This window comes from Chanodichthys erythropterus, chromosome 1, assembly GCF_024489055.1.
Source record: "Chanodichthys erythropterus isolate Z2021 chromosome 1, ASM2448905v1, whole genome shotgun sequence".
NCBI lineage: Eukaryota > Metazoa > Chordata > Actinopteri > Cypriniformes > Xenocyprididae > Chanodichthys > Chanodichthys erythropterus.
The window spans coordinates 14,409,427-14,427,521 of NC_090221.1; the positions used below are offsets into that span (position 1 = coordinate 14,409,427).

The 18,095-nt window shown below is 36.1% G+C and overlaps 1 protein-coding gene and 1 long non-coding RNA gene across 2 annotated transcripts in view; one reads left to right on the plus strand and one right to left on the minus strand.

Moving 5' to 3' along the window:
* tnmd (tenomodulin) overlaps positions 1-18,095 on the plus strand; it is a 50,928-nt gene that overhangs the window by 16,197 nt on the left and 16,636 nt on the right. The window contains exon 3 of the mRNA XM_067380924.1: positions 17,928-18,068. Coding sequence (XP_067237025.1) covers positions 17,928-18,068 — 141 coding nt within the window. The remainder of the gene's footprint in view (positions 1-17,927; positions 18,069-18,095) is intronic.
* On the minus strand, positions 5,001-8,144 carry LOC137017022 (uncharacterized). Its single transcript, XR_010894541.1, has 4 exons — positions 7,964-8,144; positions 7,760-7,836; positions 7,018-7,087; positions 5,001-5,338 (listed from the first exon to the last, which is right to left on the minus strand). It is a non-coding gene; the product is annotated as an uncharacterized lncRNA (long non-coding RNA).

Sequence of the window (18,095 nt, forward strand, 5' to 3'; positions counted from 1 at the left end):
TGGAATTTTCATGACCTGTTGAAAGCATGAAGCATTTACATGACACCCAGAAAAACAAAACGGACATCATCAAAGGGCATCAGATGAGCTCAGTGTGTAAATAAAACATCACATAGCTAGCTTTTTCACTTGACATAGCAGCAATCTCACCAACAGACACCTTGAAATTGATCAGTGCATAATTTATCTCTTCAACACTTGTTGTATTAGGCAATCTGCAACAGCTTTTTAAATGAAACAGAAAACAAGAAGTGACTGTCTATCACATAACAATGAACTACTTTCATTCTTGTTTAATGCTGAAAGGAAAAGGGATATGTTCAGCTCGTTTCGAAGACAACTACACCAGCGATGTTTATCAAAAGAATTTTTGATTTCCTTAACAAATAATGATGACAAGATAAAAATGTGATGAAAATATATATTATAAATGTGTTCAATATTTTGTTATATTCATTCAACTAAAATGGTATCATTTTAGTTAGAAATTAGAAGAAAGTGCAAAGTTAAGCCAAATATTCAAGCATTCATATATAAACAATTAATTCAAACAATCATCTTTTCATATTTTTTTCTTCAAAAAAAATGTTAGTCCATTGCTAATAAGTTTTATTATTGTATGGTGCACATTCTTGATTCTTCTAATTTGTAAATAATGTTAGATGTAATTTCAGTCAAATGAATGAATATGACAAAATAATAAATATATTATATACTATATTTATTTATTTATTCATTAAGATGTTTATTTTAGACGTTCATTTCTCAACTGACCATCAGGGGCAACGTACTTGATCTCAGACACTAAATAAAATCAAGCAATAGGTGTGGCATCTCATCAAAACAGATATATCGCTCCAGAAATCACGAATACACAAATAATAACTCATACTGTTACATGCATGCATGTTTGCATCCTAATAAGCTATATAAAAAAGTCAAAATGCACAAAAAGCTTGATTATTGATTTAATTAAACATGTCAATCTTTTATCAAAAATGAGGTACATTGAATAGCACCAATGACCTTGCAGATATTTTCCACAAACTGCTGGAATGTGAAATGATTTTCATCAGCAACGTGGAGCTCATTCATCTACTAATGATACAGCCAAAGTCTGTAAGAAGAGTAAACACGAGGTGTTGATTCGCTCATGCACTACCTAGGTCTATAATTTTGCTCTCTGCTTATAGAGGCATTGACGGCAGACAGCGAAATCAAGTCAATTTAGCTCTTGAAAGAAAGTCATTTAAAAACCCTCAGACAGTGTCGCTATTTGCAGTAAACACAGATGTATTCCGCACGCCAAGGTTACAACTGAATACGGCTCTCCAGAAAGCTTGGCTGAGAGTATTAGCTTATTTTCAATAAGCTTTGAACGTGCTTTGAAACTTCTCATCATTTAATAACTGGGCATGTCATCTACAGATTTTAATGGGGCAAAATGATGAGACAATAAAAGATATCTGATTGCACTGGGAATGTGAAAAATAGCTGCATGCATGTATAATACATTACATGTGCTATATGTGATAAAGCGACATTCAGTGAGCCCTCTCCTTCCTTATCCACTTGAAATCCTCAGTAAGTGGAAAACTTTGTTTACAAAAGTTAAAGCGGAACTCAGTAAGATTTGCGAAGCTCCCTCGACAGGTTCCTTCAGTGAATCACACTGTCGTAAATACTCCAAGCGCAGCTCTGGACTACAACGATTACAACGCTCACCAGCGCAGTAGTTTTGCAAATACAGTACAAGAAATCTCGATGGAGGTGGGTGATTTTCAAAATTGTCTTATAAAGTCATAATATATACATTGTTTTTGAATTACCGTAAAGCATTTTGTCACTCTCGCATGAATGTGAACATGAGGCGAGATCGTATCGGGTCGGCGCAGCTCAACTTGCAAGTGCTGTTTTCTGGCGTAGATGTGCCAGAGGGGGTTAGTGCTCACCTCAAACACACCACTAAAGTCAATTAACCATCGTAAAGACTTAGAAAACTATTTATGAAGGTAAAAAAGTTACTTAGTTCTGCTTTAACACCATTTTGCTGCTGTTAACTTCAAAGCCATCTCTGCATTGAGAACTTTTTTGTTGACACAATCCTCCAAGCTCACTTGGACTACATCGGAAATAGAACAAAGAATCCGTTTACTGACGGATATTTGTCACGCCACATCCAATGTAGACAATATCATTGATTATAATGGGTTCGATTGTCTTTTGATGCGTCGCGTCGCACACTTCTGGTGTAGACATGGTGCAAAAGTTTTACACTTTCTGCATACGTTGAATACGGAAGGCAGCTTGTGCGGAAGCTAGATATTTTACTTCATAACTTGTTAAATATGGATAAACAAACGCATCGCTTCAATTCAGAAGGCCTTTATTAACCCCAAGGAGGTGTGTGGAGCACATATTAATGACGGATGGATGTGGACAGAAGCACTATCTTTACTCATTGATCCCTATCACTGCCATTATAAAGCACAGATGCCTCAGGATATTTATTAATATTTCTGCAATTATGTTCATTAGAAAGAAGAAAGTCATATACATCTAGGATGGCTTGAGGGTGAGTAAAGCTTGGGCTAAATCCTTTAAGGAGCTGAAACTTTTTCATCTGGCCAATCAGAGCAGAGCAGGCTTGTGGAAAGGAGGGATTTAGAGGGACTGATTCTTTCAACGGGTTGTTTGAGAATCACTGAAAAATGTGGTGATGTGCAATGTATAATATGAGAAAATGAAAGTGTTTTTTGACCTTTTAATGCATGTAAACCTATTGTAGGAGACCTCCTAAATAAAATTAGGTACCTTTCAAATAGCATAATAGGGGTTACTATGCAAGAAATAAGGAAAAACATTGAAGTCCCAATCGGCTGGCTACATTAGGAGCTTAAGACAATAACTTGTAAAACCAATAACTTGACATTCTATCACAGGTTTTAGATTCTTATTCTGTCCACTACGAAGCTGATCCTTCGGATCACAACTTTTGGTGCATTTACATTTGAAGCTTTAGAGGGAAATCTTGGCAAGCATTCGTTCCCTTCTTTTTTATTTATATCTATGTCTTGAGCTAAGCTTTAGAGACCAAAATAAACTGCTGCCCCTCCGTTCACCCAAGGCAAAAGCACAGAGACTAGAATGTTGTTACTATGCGAGCGATACATGATGACTCCCATCACTGGGGCTTTGCAGCAGCAGTAATGCCTGAAAAACACTTTAAGAGCAGAGTGATTCTAAAGCTCTCTGGTCTCTACACTTGCCTCAGGTCTCCCTGCTTGCCACATTGCAGGATGGAATGTCAGATAAGTAAAATTCTGCTTTCAAGACAAGAGCTCCTATGAGATCTGCTTTGAATGAAGTGATGCTTAAAAAAATAAATGCTTTTAGGGGGGAAATTATGTTGTCCTAACACCATTTTCCATTATCACCCCCTACAAATTCCAGGTTCTTCTGTCAGATTTTCAGTCAAGCTGTTGTGCTGGCTACTCACAGCAGTTAATCTGCATTCACTATGCACCTTTTCATACAAATTAGAACTAAAATGGTCGTTCTCTAAAACCTCTAGTTTCTGGACCTTAGTCAATGGTTTTAAATGAAAACAGCTCCTTAATAGTTCTCCTCAGCCAAGCTACATTTCTCTTCTCATTAGCGGCTAATGCTGTTAATCAAATTATCCTGTGCATCTGAAAGCTTGAAAACACAAGAGTGTCTGCTCTCATAAGCAGTCTGAATGCCACTTAGCCACAGGGGTATTGAATGTCTTCAGTCAATTTAGTCATTTTTACCGAGTCTGAGTAACAATCAGGGTCATCATGTTCTCTCCCACTGCAGGAGAGGTTACTTCCTTTGCGGCTATATGGCTCTGAACCCCAGTGCTTCAATGGGCATTTAGCTCTATATTTGCCATGCGGAATCTGTTATACATTCACAAAGATGTACCAGAGTGTGCCAGCATTTTGAACAGTGTTTGATGAATATTTCATGCGGTATCCTGTACCCTACACTGTTAAAAATTGTCCTGTTAAAAAACAGTAAGTAACTGGCAGCACGGTTGCCAGCAAGTTACTGTTAAATTAACAGTGTCTTGCTGTTGTTGAAATTTACAGTTTGTTACTGTTTTTGTAAATACAGCATAAAGCTGTTATTTTCTACATTAACAGTAAATTACTGTCAAAAGTATTAACAGTTAATTAATGTTTATTTGCACTTTTTAACTGTAAGCTACAAATGTTATTATATTGAGAAATGGACTGCTAAGAAAAAAAGGTGTAACTATTTTTCTAGATATTTCTTTGATTTTATTAATTACCCCTTATACGTCTTGCTTTAAAACCATAATACAATGTACAAATATATCCTTTGAAACATTACAAATTTAACACAATGCAGAGTAACTTCAAAATGTGCTTTATTAAAACTTTGAAAAACTTGAAAAATAAAGCCACTTTAAATCACAAAATATTCTCAGAATTACTTACCCCCATGCTGCCCATCACTCGTAAGACCTTCATTCATCTTCAGAACACAAATTAAGATATTTTAGTTGAAATCCAATGACTTAAAGAGGTCTACGGTTATCATTGAAATCCGATGGCTCCGTGAGGTTTCATAGGGAGCAATGACATTTCCTCTCTCAAGATCCATTAATGTACTAAAAACATATTTAAATCAGTTCATGTGAGTACAGTGGTTCAATATTAATATTATAAAGCGATGAGAAATTTTTGGTGCGGCAAAAAAACAAAATAACGACTTATTTAGTGATGGTCAATTTCAAAACAATGCTTCAGGAAGCATCAGATCATTGTGAATCTGTGTGTCGAATCTGCAGTTCGGAGTGCCAAAGTCATGTGATTCCAGCCATTTGTCGGGTTTGAACTGCGATCTGATTCATGATTCGATAGACTGATTCATAATGCTCCGATGCTTCATGAAGCAGTGTTTTGAAATCGGTCATCACTATATAAGTCATTATTTTGTTTTTTTGCCGCACCAAAATATTCTTGTCGGTTTATAATATTAATATTGAACTGATTTCGATGTGTTTTTAGTACATTATGGATCTAGACAGAGGAAGTGTTATTACTCCCTACGTAGGCCTCAAGGAGCCATTGGATTTGAACTAAAATACCCTAATTTGTGTTCTGAAGATTAATGAAGGTCTTACGGGTGTGAAACGACATGAGTGTAAGTAATAAATGACAAAATTTTCATTTTTGGGTGAACTAACGCTTTAAGTCCATTAGCTTCTTAAGTAGACTGGCAACCCGAGTGTGATAAGTCTTGTCCACCCTTGGTGCCTTTTTCAGGATTTATTCCAATGAAGTGTCTGAAAAACAAATGCATACATTCAGAATTAGTGTGGGTAAAAGTTTACATAACGAGAATGTGAATAGAAATTAAGGTAACACTTTACAATACTGGTAATATGAATTAATTCATGCTTAACTAATGCACAAATAATCAAGTTAATGTATGACTTATGAAGAACTAAACCATTAATTAATGATTACTGCATCAGCAACTAATAAAGTTTCTATATGATTAATAGATTAAGTAATCATTATATTGTTATTAGTTAAATGTGTCATAATATATTAATTCCCTAATAGCATATTATATTAACTAATAATGTAAATGAACGTGTTAATTACCACAATCGGTCAAAGCCATGCATTTCAACTTCCAGTTGTCTGCTTTAAATAATCTTTAGCTAATGATTTACAAAGGTATCATGTTATGACTTTACTTGTTGAGGCACATGACTATTAACTAATTCAAAATTAATTCAAAACCCATAACCACAATGACATATTACTTAAACGGTAAGTTCACCCAAAATGAAAATTCTGTCATTAATTACTCACCCTCATGTCGTTTCACACCCGTAAGACCTTTGTTGATCTTCGGAGCACAAATTAAGATATTTTAGTTGAAATCCGATGGCTCCGTGAGGCCTTCATAGGGAGCAATGACACTTCCTCTCTCAAGATCCATTAATGTACTAAAAACATATTTAAATCAGTTCATGTAAGTACAGTGGTTCAATATTAATATTATAAAGCGATGAAAAATTTTGGTGCGGCAAAAACAAAATAACGACTTATATAGTGATGGTCAATTTCAAAACAATGCTTCAGGAAGCATCAGATCATTGTGAATCTGTGTGTCAAGATCCATTAATGTACTAAAAACATATTTAAATCAGTTCATGTGAGTACAGTGGTTCAATATTAATATTATAAGTGACAAGAATATTTGTGCGCCAAAAACAAAATAACGACTTATATAGTGATGACCGATTTCAAAACACTGCTTCAGGAAGCATCGGAGCATAAATGAATCAGTGTGCGGAATCATGGTTTGGATTGTGTGTCAAACCGCCAAACTGCTGAAATCACGTGACTTTGGTTCTCTGAACTGCAGATTCGACACTTTGATTCATTTATGATTTTGAAATCAGCCATCACTGAATAAGTCGTTATTTTGTTTTTTTGGCGCACCAAAAATATTCTCGTCACTTTATAATATTAAAATTGAACCACTGTACTCACATGAACTGATTTAGATGTGTTTTTAGTACATTAATGGATCTTGAGAGAGGAAATGTCATTGCTCCCTATGAAGGCCTCATGGAGCCATCGGATTTCAACTAAAATATCTTAATTTGTGTTCCGAAGATGAAAGAAGGTCTTACAGGTGTCAAATGGCATGAGGGTAAGTAATAACTGACAGAATTTTCATTTTTGGGTGAACTAACCCTTTACAAATTAGTCATGTGCCACAAGTAAAATCATAACATAACAAATATTAATAAAAGTCTTGAGGGCTTGGAATGACATGAGTGTGGGTAAAAGATGGCAGCATATTTATTTTGTGTGAACTGTCCCTTTCAGTGTTGCACAAAAGCATTTACCATGTTTGCTGAAATAAAAAACAAAAAAAAATAAAAAAAAAAAAAACACCCTTAGAGGCTTATGTAATAAAATAGACTAGTTCTATACATACCAAGGAGTATCAGTCGAGGAGTTGCAGGTTGTTCAAGTGTCCTTTCTACATCAGCTGCAGTGGAAGAGGCCTAAGACACAGTTACAATGATGAGGACAGACTCAATACACTAACAATAATGCCTGTAATGTATGCATTTAATTTTTAAATTAGGAAAGAGCATGTCTATTTCAGTTGTTAGGACAATAATACCATGATAGAACATAAACAACAACAGCGAGTCAAATTGGACAGTCTTTGGGCACGAAAATCTCAACAACAACAAAGTCTCCACTGAAATAAAATGTCATTTAGCCTACTGTACTGGGCAAAGTAACATTACAATACAAACCATCAACATAATAACTTACTGAGTAGTAACGCGCAACTTATTCTATCAAGCTAACCTTGGTCGAAGTAATCCAAAATACACCCAACGCTAAAGAAGCAAAACAGCAACAAAAGAAAAACTCCCCTCATAATACAGTTATGTACAAATTAGAACAAGCTTACCCAAATTTGCAAGCACAACGTTATCGAAATCAACGTTTTGTCTAATATAAACTAAATGTAGGCTATATTATCCAATAAATGAAAAGATCTTAAGCTAAAATTAGCAAACGAGATGACGACAATTTCAGCGCGTTAGAAATAACTTACATCGATATTACTTTGTTGCTATGATGTTAAAGGCTTACTTTGCAGAAGAGTTTATAGTATATCATATTTGAAAAACTTGTATAGGTATACATAGTGAACTCACCTCGTACTCGGGAAATATATGAATCCGAAATTCAGCTCCACTCTGTGACGCAGTTTGCACGGTTGGCAGGTTTGGCACTGAAATGGACGTATAAAACAGTTACAAGCTCAGCATCCACAATTATACAGTTATTTGCACAGTTATTTGCAATTGCAAACGTGTAGCCTATCTTGTGTAAAAGGAGCAAGGCAAAGGTGCACTCACCGGTTCAATCACAGTGTAAAGACGGATAAAAATCCAGATGTGTTCGCTGCAGTTTTCAGTTCCAAAAATACTGTTAAGTACTGTTTTCTTTCCTTTGTGGAATAAATACGGTAAAATGCTGTTAAAATTTGTGTACGTCATTTCACCAACCGTAAAAAAACAGTAATGCGCTGCTTTTTAATATAACAGGATTATACTGTTAAAATTTTGCCGTAAATTAACAGCAATTTTTAACAGTGTATTATGACGGAAGATTGGCCTGCATTCTTACACTGCGAAGACATTCAGTGGAACAATCAATTACAGGAATCACTGTGTGTTTTTCACTTGAATAGCAGTCACTCAAACCCCGCAAAGAAAAGAGAGAAAGGAGAGGGGGGGAAAAGTGAGACTTCCCAGTATTCTTGGCAAAGGTCTTTTGTCACCTCTTGGAGGTTTTATTTATAAACTCCACACCAGTTGTTTCCACCCTTCAGCACAGAGATATCAATCACGGTTGTGAGCAGAAGCTTTGGAGTGTTGCATCACCCATTGTCCTGAAAATGTTCTTTCGTCCTGTTGAAAGGGCTTTAGTTTATTTCCTATGGGACAAATGATGGAAAACTTTTTTTTTTCTGCAAAGAATAACAATGTACCAAAACACATTAAAATATGCATGTTGATCTGTTTCAACCTATGGTTTCAACTTATAGAATGTCAAAATATAACAAAAAATGTTTTCATGACTCAGATCACTTTTTAAGCCAGAGTTAACCCAACCAGAAGGATATTAAATGCTTGTTGATTTTTAACAGATCATAAAAGCAAACAATGATTCAAAGTGTGACATCCCAGTCCCTGAGCCCGCTTTACAATTGCGTGCTGACTAGGGAGAAAATGCAATTGCTCCCAATGCTCCACGGCCCCCCTCCCTCCAGAATATAGCTCTATTACCCGCACAGTAGCTCAGATCAAAGTGATTTATTGCCAGTGAGAGCTCAAGTTGTTTAAGATGGCTAGTGCGATTAGTCATATATGCGCTAGCTCTGAAGAAAGGGACCGGGTTGCACCGACAAATTAAAAGCAGCTGCAGATGCGAGTCAACCACAGCAAGGTGGTCATACTTGGCAAACGATAGAGACTCGCAGGGGATCCGGGCAGAGAAAATGGGTCATTGCGCTCCGTTCGTGGAGAGGCCCTCGCCTGTGAAGGAAATCTCAGTGAACCTCTGGAGTATAAATATAGAGGAATGAGCTTGCAGCTCTCAAACAACTGAGCTGCTGAAATTCCTTCTCTATAATTGCTTGCAATTATGCATTTAAAATTCCTCTGAGAGTCCAGTTCTATAGCTATAAAGAGGCATTTTCATTCAATTGAACAAGTTACAGTGCCTTTCTTCTATGTGAAGTATACCATATGAGTAATTACATTTGTATTGTCTGCATCAGTGTACACAGCATTAAGAAATATGTTCTGCATTATTGCATCACTCTGCATCCTCTAATGTGATTTGTACTGTGATGAGTGCCAGCCCACTTCCTATTGTTTATTATTTGTGGTGCACATTAAACGTAGCTAGTTATAGATGAGCAGTGATTTATATCCCTTCTGTTCTGCATCCAAAATGTCCGCAAGGGAGCTGACTTCTATTTTTAATAGTTTGTTGTGGCTTCGGGTGAAGCAAAAGTTGATTTTAACTCTGCTGTTGACAGAGTTATTATAAGAGCTAAACGAGGCACAAAAGAGCCTTAAAAAACAAGATGATCTTGGCCTCTGTTCCTTATGTAAACAGCTGTAATTAACATACCATAATAACAACCCCGTGTATTTTCATGGCATGTTTTCTAAAATCTCAACTGAGGTAGCCATTATTTTCAGATATGCTTTTGATGCTGGACCTTTCATTTAAACAAACAAGACCTTTGTGGGTTAGCGTTGCTGCTAGGCTACAAAGATATTGAGACCTATATATATATATATATATAGCCAGAATGTAGACCAACATTTGGAGGTATTCCTAGGGTTATTTTGGAAGTATTCTTAAAGGGTTAGTTCACACAAAAATGAAATTTACTCACCCTAATGTCGTTCCAAACCAGCAAGACATTCGTTCATCTTCGGAATACCATTTAAGATTTTTTGATGAAATCCAAGAGTTTTTTTTATCTCCTATAGAAAGCAACGAAATTACCACATTCAAGGTCCAGAGAAGTAGTAAAAACATCATTAAAATAGTCAACGTGACTACAGTGGTTCAACCATAATTTTATGAAGCGATGAGAATACTCTTTGTGCACAAAAACAATGTAACAATGTCTTTACTACTTCTCTGGACCTTGAATGTTGTAATTTCGTTGCTTTCCATGGGAGATGGAAAGCATGGCATCCAAAACATCTTAATTTGTGTTCTGAAGATGAAGATCTTATGGGTTTAGAAACGACATGAGGGTGAGTAATTAATGACAGAAATTACATTTTTGGGTGAACTAACCCTTTAAGATCATAAACTATAACCCGACAAAGAAAGTGGATGGTGCTCCTTGAGGAATAAATGTCACCTGTTAGCTAGTGACCATCGTTTTCCCCATTTTCAAAATAGTAAGCTGTCGAGAAAGCAACTGCTTGTCTTCATCAGACATCTCCAGATGCTGTACTAAAAGCATCTGGCGGCCCTGAAAGCATTCCCTTCAAATTTATCTTAACTGTAATGGTCATACAGCCTTGTCATCGGTCTCTGCTTTTATAATACCTTTGTCTCAGAACAGCAAAAAAATTATAATTCGTTCATAATTATAATTCAAAATCATATTTGCCTTCGTCCCCAAACCAAACACAAACATAGTGAGCGGCCTGTGTCTAATACCTGATACCTGAGGCTTTTGAAAGGAGAAATGGAACAGGAAAACCATTTGCATTTCATAGAGATGAACCTGTGATGGAAATGAACCTGCTGTTATCTGCACCATTCAGGGCAGATAAAATGAAGTCAGACCAGATCAGGGCGGTAATGAAGAGCCCATCAATGGGCGAATTGTTATCTTTAGCGCACGTTGAAATGAGAATATCATTTAATTCCTAGAATAATAACTACACAGTAGCTCACACAGTGGCTTTTGACATGCATTGAGCACATGTGAATGCCATCTGCACTGCTCTCGCTAACTGATCTGGAGAAGTTATTTCCTGAGGGGATCTTCATTTTACAGCAATATACCCTGGAGTTTTTTTTATTCTTTCTTTCTTTCTTTAGGGTGTCTCATTTTTTAGAGAATCCAGCTTTCATTATAGCTCATACACTAGTGTCTCTTCATCTTTTCTGTGAGATGAAAGCCAAGCTGTCGATTGAATGAAGGGTGTCTTTAATTTTCCTAAAGGCTTAAGAAACCAAAGGAAGATGTAAAAATGGCTGCTGTGTTGCTGTGGGCGCTGTTGTGACAGTCGCAGCTGTGTTCGTTTTGAATCTGTATGGAAAATGTACTTCTTTTTCACCCTCCCCTCCAAAAAAAAAAAAAAAAAAAAAAAATGTGGAAAAAAAGAGATAGGGAAGATAGGGGGAAAAAACTCCTCTCATAACATTTCAGAGGGGAGCTCAACCCTGGGGAGGAATTTGCTCTGCTCATGTGACTACCCATGTGAATAGTAGTTGTTAAATCATCATTTGCGGGTGTGCAGGAAGCATGTGGAGAGCAGGGTTGCTGGAGAGAAGCAGAGGAGAGGAGACGACCGCACACCCTGCAGGTAATTCTCGTACTGCAACCAAACCAAAACTATATCTACAGATGTACTCACACTTTCGGCGTACTATATTTCAGTGCCGACTGAAAGCCAGTTAGTGTTTATTTTGTTGACAGATGCCAGCCCTCGAGTCTGATGGATTTTTTTTTACTCACTTTGTACACCTAGAACAACACGAAACCCAAAATGCACAGAAATAAAATAGCAATTCTGAGAGGAATACAGATATTCTTGAGGCACACGCTAAAAACAACTCAATTACCCGAGTTTATCACACTCCTTCACAGACAGGCTAGCAACATGGCGGTGCTACTGACCCTGGTACGTCTCAGGTCTTCTTCTCAGCAGGGTAAGGACACAAGTGAAGTCATCGTCTCACTTTTGAATGACAGCCATCACGTTGCACTCTGACGGGCGGTCATATCTCTAGGCCCTTAAGGACAACAAGGGGACACGCTGTCATGAGCATACTAGCCTTTCTCCTCCACTCACCTGTGACAGTGTCTGGACGACCTTTAACGCACGTCCTCGGGGGACCAGTAGGGCACGATGATGCAAAACACTCTCAGACTTCATTGGCTTCCTTGTCTGTTAGTAATTCTCCTCGGGGTGGGTCTCTCCTGTGAGTCTCTGTATGCTGGACGACGAGAGCCACCTTAGAGATCAGACACGCAGCAGATGAAAATATGTAAACAAGAGAACTCTGAAAACTTCTCCACATGTTATCTATCATGAGTACTTGATGTATATTGAAGCCAGGTGGCATCACTGAGAAGCAGATTACTTGGTAATCTACTCGAATTCTCAATGCGTAGAGTGTCAGAAGTCTGAAAAGCTCCTGTGGTGGCCACATGACATTTCTGCACAAATGTAAACAAAATTCTGTGCTTCTCAAATGCCTCTTTTATAAAGTAATGAGTTTGGCAGGAATTGAGAGCTCAAGGCCTAGGCACTAGGGACGATTTTAACAATATATCATGAGCAGACCCTGAACTTGCCAGTACATTCTTATGATCTCCAAGGGATACAATATTACATTTTCTCTCTCCTGTAATACAGCTTTTTTTCCTGTTTCGAGACCAACTAAGCGAATCAATATTGTGGGCAAAAATGTCTAGGAAATAGTAACATGAAGCACAAGACAAGTTGAAATTTATTTTACCTGTCAATCAATTTAAAATATATAATTGAATTAATTACATGACATTCCAGTTAATGAACCACAAGATTTTAAGTCATCATTTAAAATTAATCCAGCATGGAAACCCACATATCTTAATTTAATTTGTCTACCCAACAGCTGTTGTTTTTACTGAAGAACAGATCTTGAAACTTCTGAAATCAAAAATAAATTTGATTAGTTAATCATTTTTTGCAACTGATTGCAAAAATATAAGAGTATCACTACATGTGGAGGGCCTTTGAGAATCACTGGCAAATATAAATATTTACTGAGAAAAGCCCTAAAGTTAAGATAGTTCAAATACATGAGATGATTGAGGCAAATGGAAGCATTGCATATACATTACAGAAATCATATTATTTGTTGTATTTCTATTTGGTTAAACAAAAGTCTGAATTTACGTACATGTCAGACCAGGGAGCATGATTAATTGCATTAATTTGATTTATTTATTTTATCGTATGCATTTATGTAATTAAATCACATTAAATTACCATCTTACACTGATATGCCTATTTAAGACTGTTATTTAATGGCCTGGTTTCACAGACAGGACTTAGCCTAAGCCAGGATTAAGCCTTAGTTCAATTAGGATATTTAAGTAGCTTTTATAAACATTCACTAGAAAAGAACATTACTGGTGTGCATCTTGAGACAAACCAATCGTACTGACATATTTTAAGATCTGTCAGTACAAGTTACTTTCTGTTAAAACAGCTTAAACATGCATTTTAGTCTAGGACTAGCTTAAGCCTTGTCTGTGAAACCAGGGGTATATTTATTAATATTGTAATAATATCACCTCCATTTGCTATACTTGTTGTGTGAAAACTCTGGCATGACAATCATCTATTTAAACCTGCAAGGCAATAGCACTGTAGGCTTACTGAGTGTTTGAAATTTGAAAAAGCAAACATTGTATCACGCGAATCAGTGATCTACTCAAGGTATCTTCATGATGGAGTGCTAATGAAAACATTTCTCCTTGTGTTTCGCCATGAATCCCAGTGCTCTGCTGTAGTGCTGAAAGCAAATTTACTTTTATTATCATTATTTCACAGCAATATCTAGACTCCTTTGTCATCTATTCAGGTAACTATGGATTCAACAAAGCACGGAGCAGGCAAAAATATTAGTCAGGTTAAATATGCTCAAGGGGAAGGTCTTGTGAAGTTTGTCATAAAACAGGAGAGCAATAACAACAAAAAAGGAAAGGGGGTTTAAAAAGCTCTGTGATTTTTAATCAATAAGAACGCCTGCAGAAGCTTCAAGCTAGATTGACACCGACAAGGTCCTTCACAGGACACCCAGTTCATTAACTCTTCATCATGTTCTTAAAGAGATAGTGCCCCCAAAAATGAAAACTGTCACTCACTACTCACCGTCATGTCGTTCCAAACCCGTATGACTTTTGTATGGAACACAAAAGGAGAATTTCTGAAGAATATCTCAACTGCTCATTTCCATATAATGAAAATGAATGGCAACTGAGGCTACTACTTTTCAAAAAGAATGCAAAAGTAGTACATTTAAAATATAACAATAGTGATCCATATGACTCATGCACTATATTCTAAGTCTTCTGAAGTTATTCAATCAATAAATCATCAACTGAACCAAATTAGCCACTCAAACAGCAGGAATAAAGCATCCCCCAACTTCAGTACTGGAATATTCTATATTGTGTTGTCTATAACCACACTCACATGTTTAAATCTACATAACTTCTTTGAATATGGATGAATACAAATTCAGATCTGAGCAGAAGTTACTTTCAAGCTAATTTCAAAACATTACACTCTCCACAAAAGTCGATATTAAATGATGTGTTTACTGTTCTATGCTACATTGCATAAAACACTTTAATAATCAGAAAATGCATTGATTTGTGACATTAATCTTAATGTAGTATTATATTTGTACGCATGCATCTTTTGCCTTACATCTAAGCATAACATATTACTCAGAAATGCTACTGAGACAGATGAGGGTGAGCTCAGCAGTGTAATTTCTCATCATAACACAACACACACATAAATATTAATAGCAGGGTTTTTGGCTGGTGGGCATGAATCATTTTTGTAGACAGAGAGGAGCCACCCATGCATGCTCAAAAACAGCATTTAAGAAAGCGCTGAGATAAACAGCAGCACGGCTAGGCCTGGCAACAGGAGAAAGCCATATACATGTAATGCTTCCCCAGACAATCAGACAATTGTTGAGTCTAAAAGAAAGCATACGTATGGCAACTAAGTGCAACTGCCAGAACGCATCCATTAATAGAGGTTATAGCACGCTGCCGTCAAGCCTGAGCAAACGTCTGCACTGACTGGCTTTGATAAAGGTATGAATCTTGGACAGTTTCATAAAGTGCATTCATATTAAAGAGTTAGTTCATGCAAATATAAAAATTCTGTCATCATTTACTCACCCTCATGTCGTTCCAAACCTGTATGACTTACTGTACTTCTTCTGTGCAACATAAAATAACATATTATGAAAAACTTTTCAAATGGTTTTTGTCCATTCAATAAAAGTCAGTGGGGTCTAAAATAATCCTCGACCGCACTGAAAAAAAAATCAATACATCTTCTTTTGAGAAGCAATTAAGAGGCAATGAGCACTGCATCAAAATTCCCAGATACAGCATCATCTTGTGGACACTTAAAAAGAATGGCATTGCATTATATAATACAAACTACCAAAACTAATGTTTTCCTGCTTCATACATCAACTAAAAAGTATTGACATAAGCAGACTAAAAGTAATTATTTAGAAAAAAGAAAAAAAATTCTCAAAAGTGAATTTAGGTCTGTACAGAGCCACTAAAGCAGGGCTATTCAATTAAAGGGTTAGTTCACCCAAAAATGAAATTTCTGTCATTAATTACTCACCCTCATGTCGTTCCACACTGGTAACACTTTCTATGAAGACCATGCTTCCATGAATTTTAGCTACAGTTATACTTATTTATAAGTAAGTATTACTATACTATAAATATATGTATAAAGACTTATACTGCATTATAAGAACAGTTATAGTTGCATTTATATTTTTTTTAAATGTATTTATAAGCCATGCATTTGCTTTTTCAATGCACATGCATTATAAATTGATTTATAAATGATCAAGTATAAGATAATTCCAGAGACACTTTTGTTGTAGTTAGAGGTCATAACCTACTAATTAGAGGTCATGAATTGTAATTTTGATTTGTTTATTATACTATTTACTAATTAACTTTGTCAATTATATTTTTTTTTTGCAGTGTTTTGCTATGTAACATATATATATATTTTTTTCAACTGTTTGTATTAATGATTTCTGTTTTTTTTCCCCATTATTTTTATTACAGGAATTATTGTTCATTAGTTATACTCACAAGTAAACAATTTAAAACGTATAATGAGCACATCTTCATGATTTCTTAAGGAAAACTGCATTCTGTGTTTTCACTTTACTTAAAGCCATCAATTATGCATTTATAGAGATTAGTAACTGTATTATTATAAGTATTTATAAGAACACAACATGGCTATTAATACTCCCTTTATAATGGACTCACTCCCTTCACTCCCTGTCTGATCTTGTTGTTGTTTTGTATGTGTGTATTGGTTGTTTCTCCTGCGTTTATCATTAAATACCCTTTATGCGGATATCCGTTTATGTCTCGTCTCTACAGCACCAGCACACCATAACACATATGACTAATAATATAAATGTAACTATGACTGTTCTTATAATGCAGTATAGGTCTTAGTGAGCGTTTATAAATATGTCTTTGTGCGGCAAAAAACAAAATAACGACTTTATTTAACAATATCTAGTGATAGGTGATTTCAAAACACTACTTCATGAAGCTTCAAAGCTTTACGACTCTTATTTAGAATCAGTGGTTCAGAGCCTGTATCAAACGATCTCAAACTGCCAAAGTCACGTGATTTCAGTAAACGAGGCTTTGTTACCTCAATTGTTTTGAAATTTCAATCGTTCATGTGAATCGTTCATGTGACTTTGGCAGTGCTCCAAACCACTGATTTGAAACAAAAGATTTGTAAAGCTTCATGAAGCAGTGTTTTGAAATTGCCCTTCACAGTTCCAATGTCTGGTCTCTATATTTCAGAGGTCCAGGCAATACTTTTTTGGAACAGTTAGTACTTTGTAAAAGAAAATACCAAAACACTCAAAATAGTCAAAGATGTGAATCTTGGGCCCAGAGAGCCAAAGTACAGATGTCTATGAATTTCTATCAATAATTACAAAAAAGGTATATGATATGTGTATATTTACATTACATTTAGACACCTATGTGCATTTCACATAGATATCTTGGGACTATGAAAACATACAGGGGGTGCATGGTTTGCATCTTAAGAAAAGTATGGACCATTTTTATATTTTGCACAAAATAATAAACTACTAAAAACAAACATACATAATCTAGTAATACAAATTCAGATCTGAGCAGAAGTTACTTTCAAGCTAATTTCAATACATTACACTCTCCACAACAGTCGATATTAAATGACGCGTTTACTGCTCTGTGCTACACTGCATAAAAGTGCAAAATTGTGTTGATTTGTGACAGTAATCTTAATGTAGTATTATATTTGTGCGTGTGTGTGGATAGAACCAAGCCAGGTCCGGAACGAGGTTCGCTATTTGAATACCACTGCCCTAAAGGGAAAAAAAAAATATTTTGCATTCCCCTCACAAAAACTTTTGCATTCCAATGAGTTTCTCAAAAAACTCAAAAACCAAAGTTTTGCGAGGGAATGCAAAGTTTCTCAGGGGAATGCAAAACATTTGCGAGAGAAAGCAAAAGCATTGACATTTAATTTTTCCTCCAATCTCATTTTTTTTTCCATCACCATGTCCCTTTAGGGGCTCTGTAGCTCTGAGAAAAGCTCTAGCATCATTTGTTTGCAGATGTCACTTGATATTTTACCTCATGCAATAAAATCCATTTACCGTAGTTTTGAATGGGACATGGCATTGCTGCAGACTGGATATTGTAGTGTCACTGTGTTTTTAATTCTGCATGTTGAATTGTATGTGTCTGAACAGGTATATGACCATCATTATAAAGCTGTGCTGGATGGAATGGAGACTGAGAGCATGATGGAAATCCATCCAGCTCAACGCATCGAGATCTTCAGGATGGGAAATGGCACCGACGAGGTCCTGGAGGTGCATGACTTCAAAAACGTAAGGGTTTATGACATACAAGTGAAA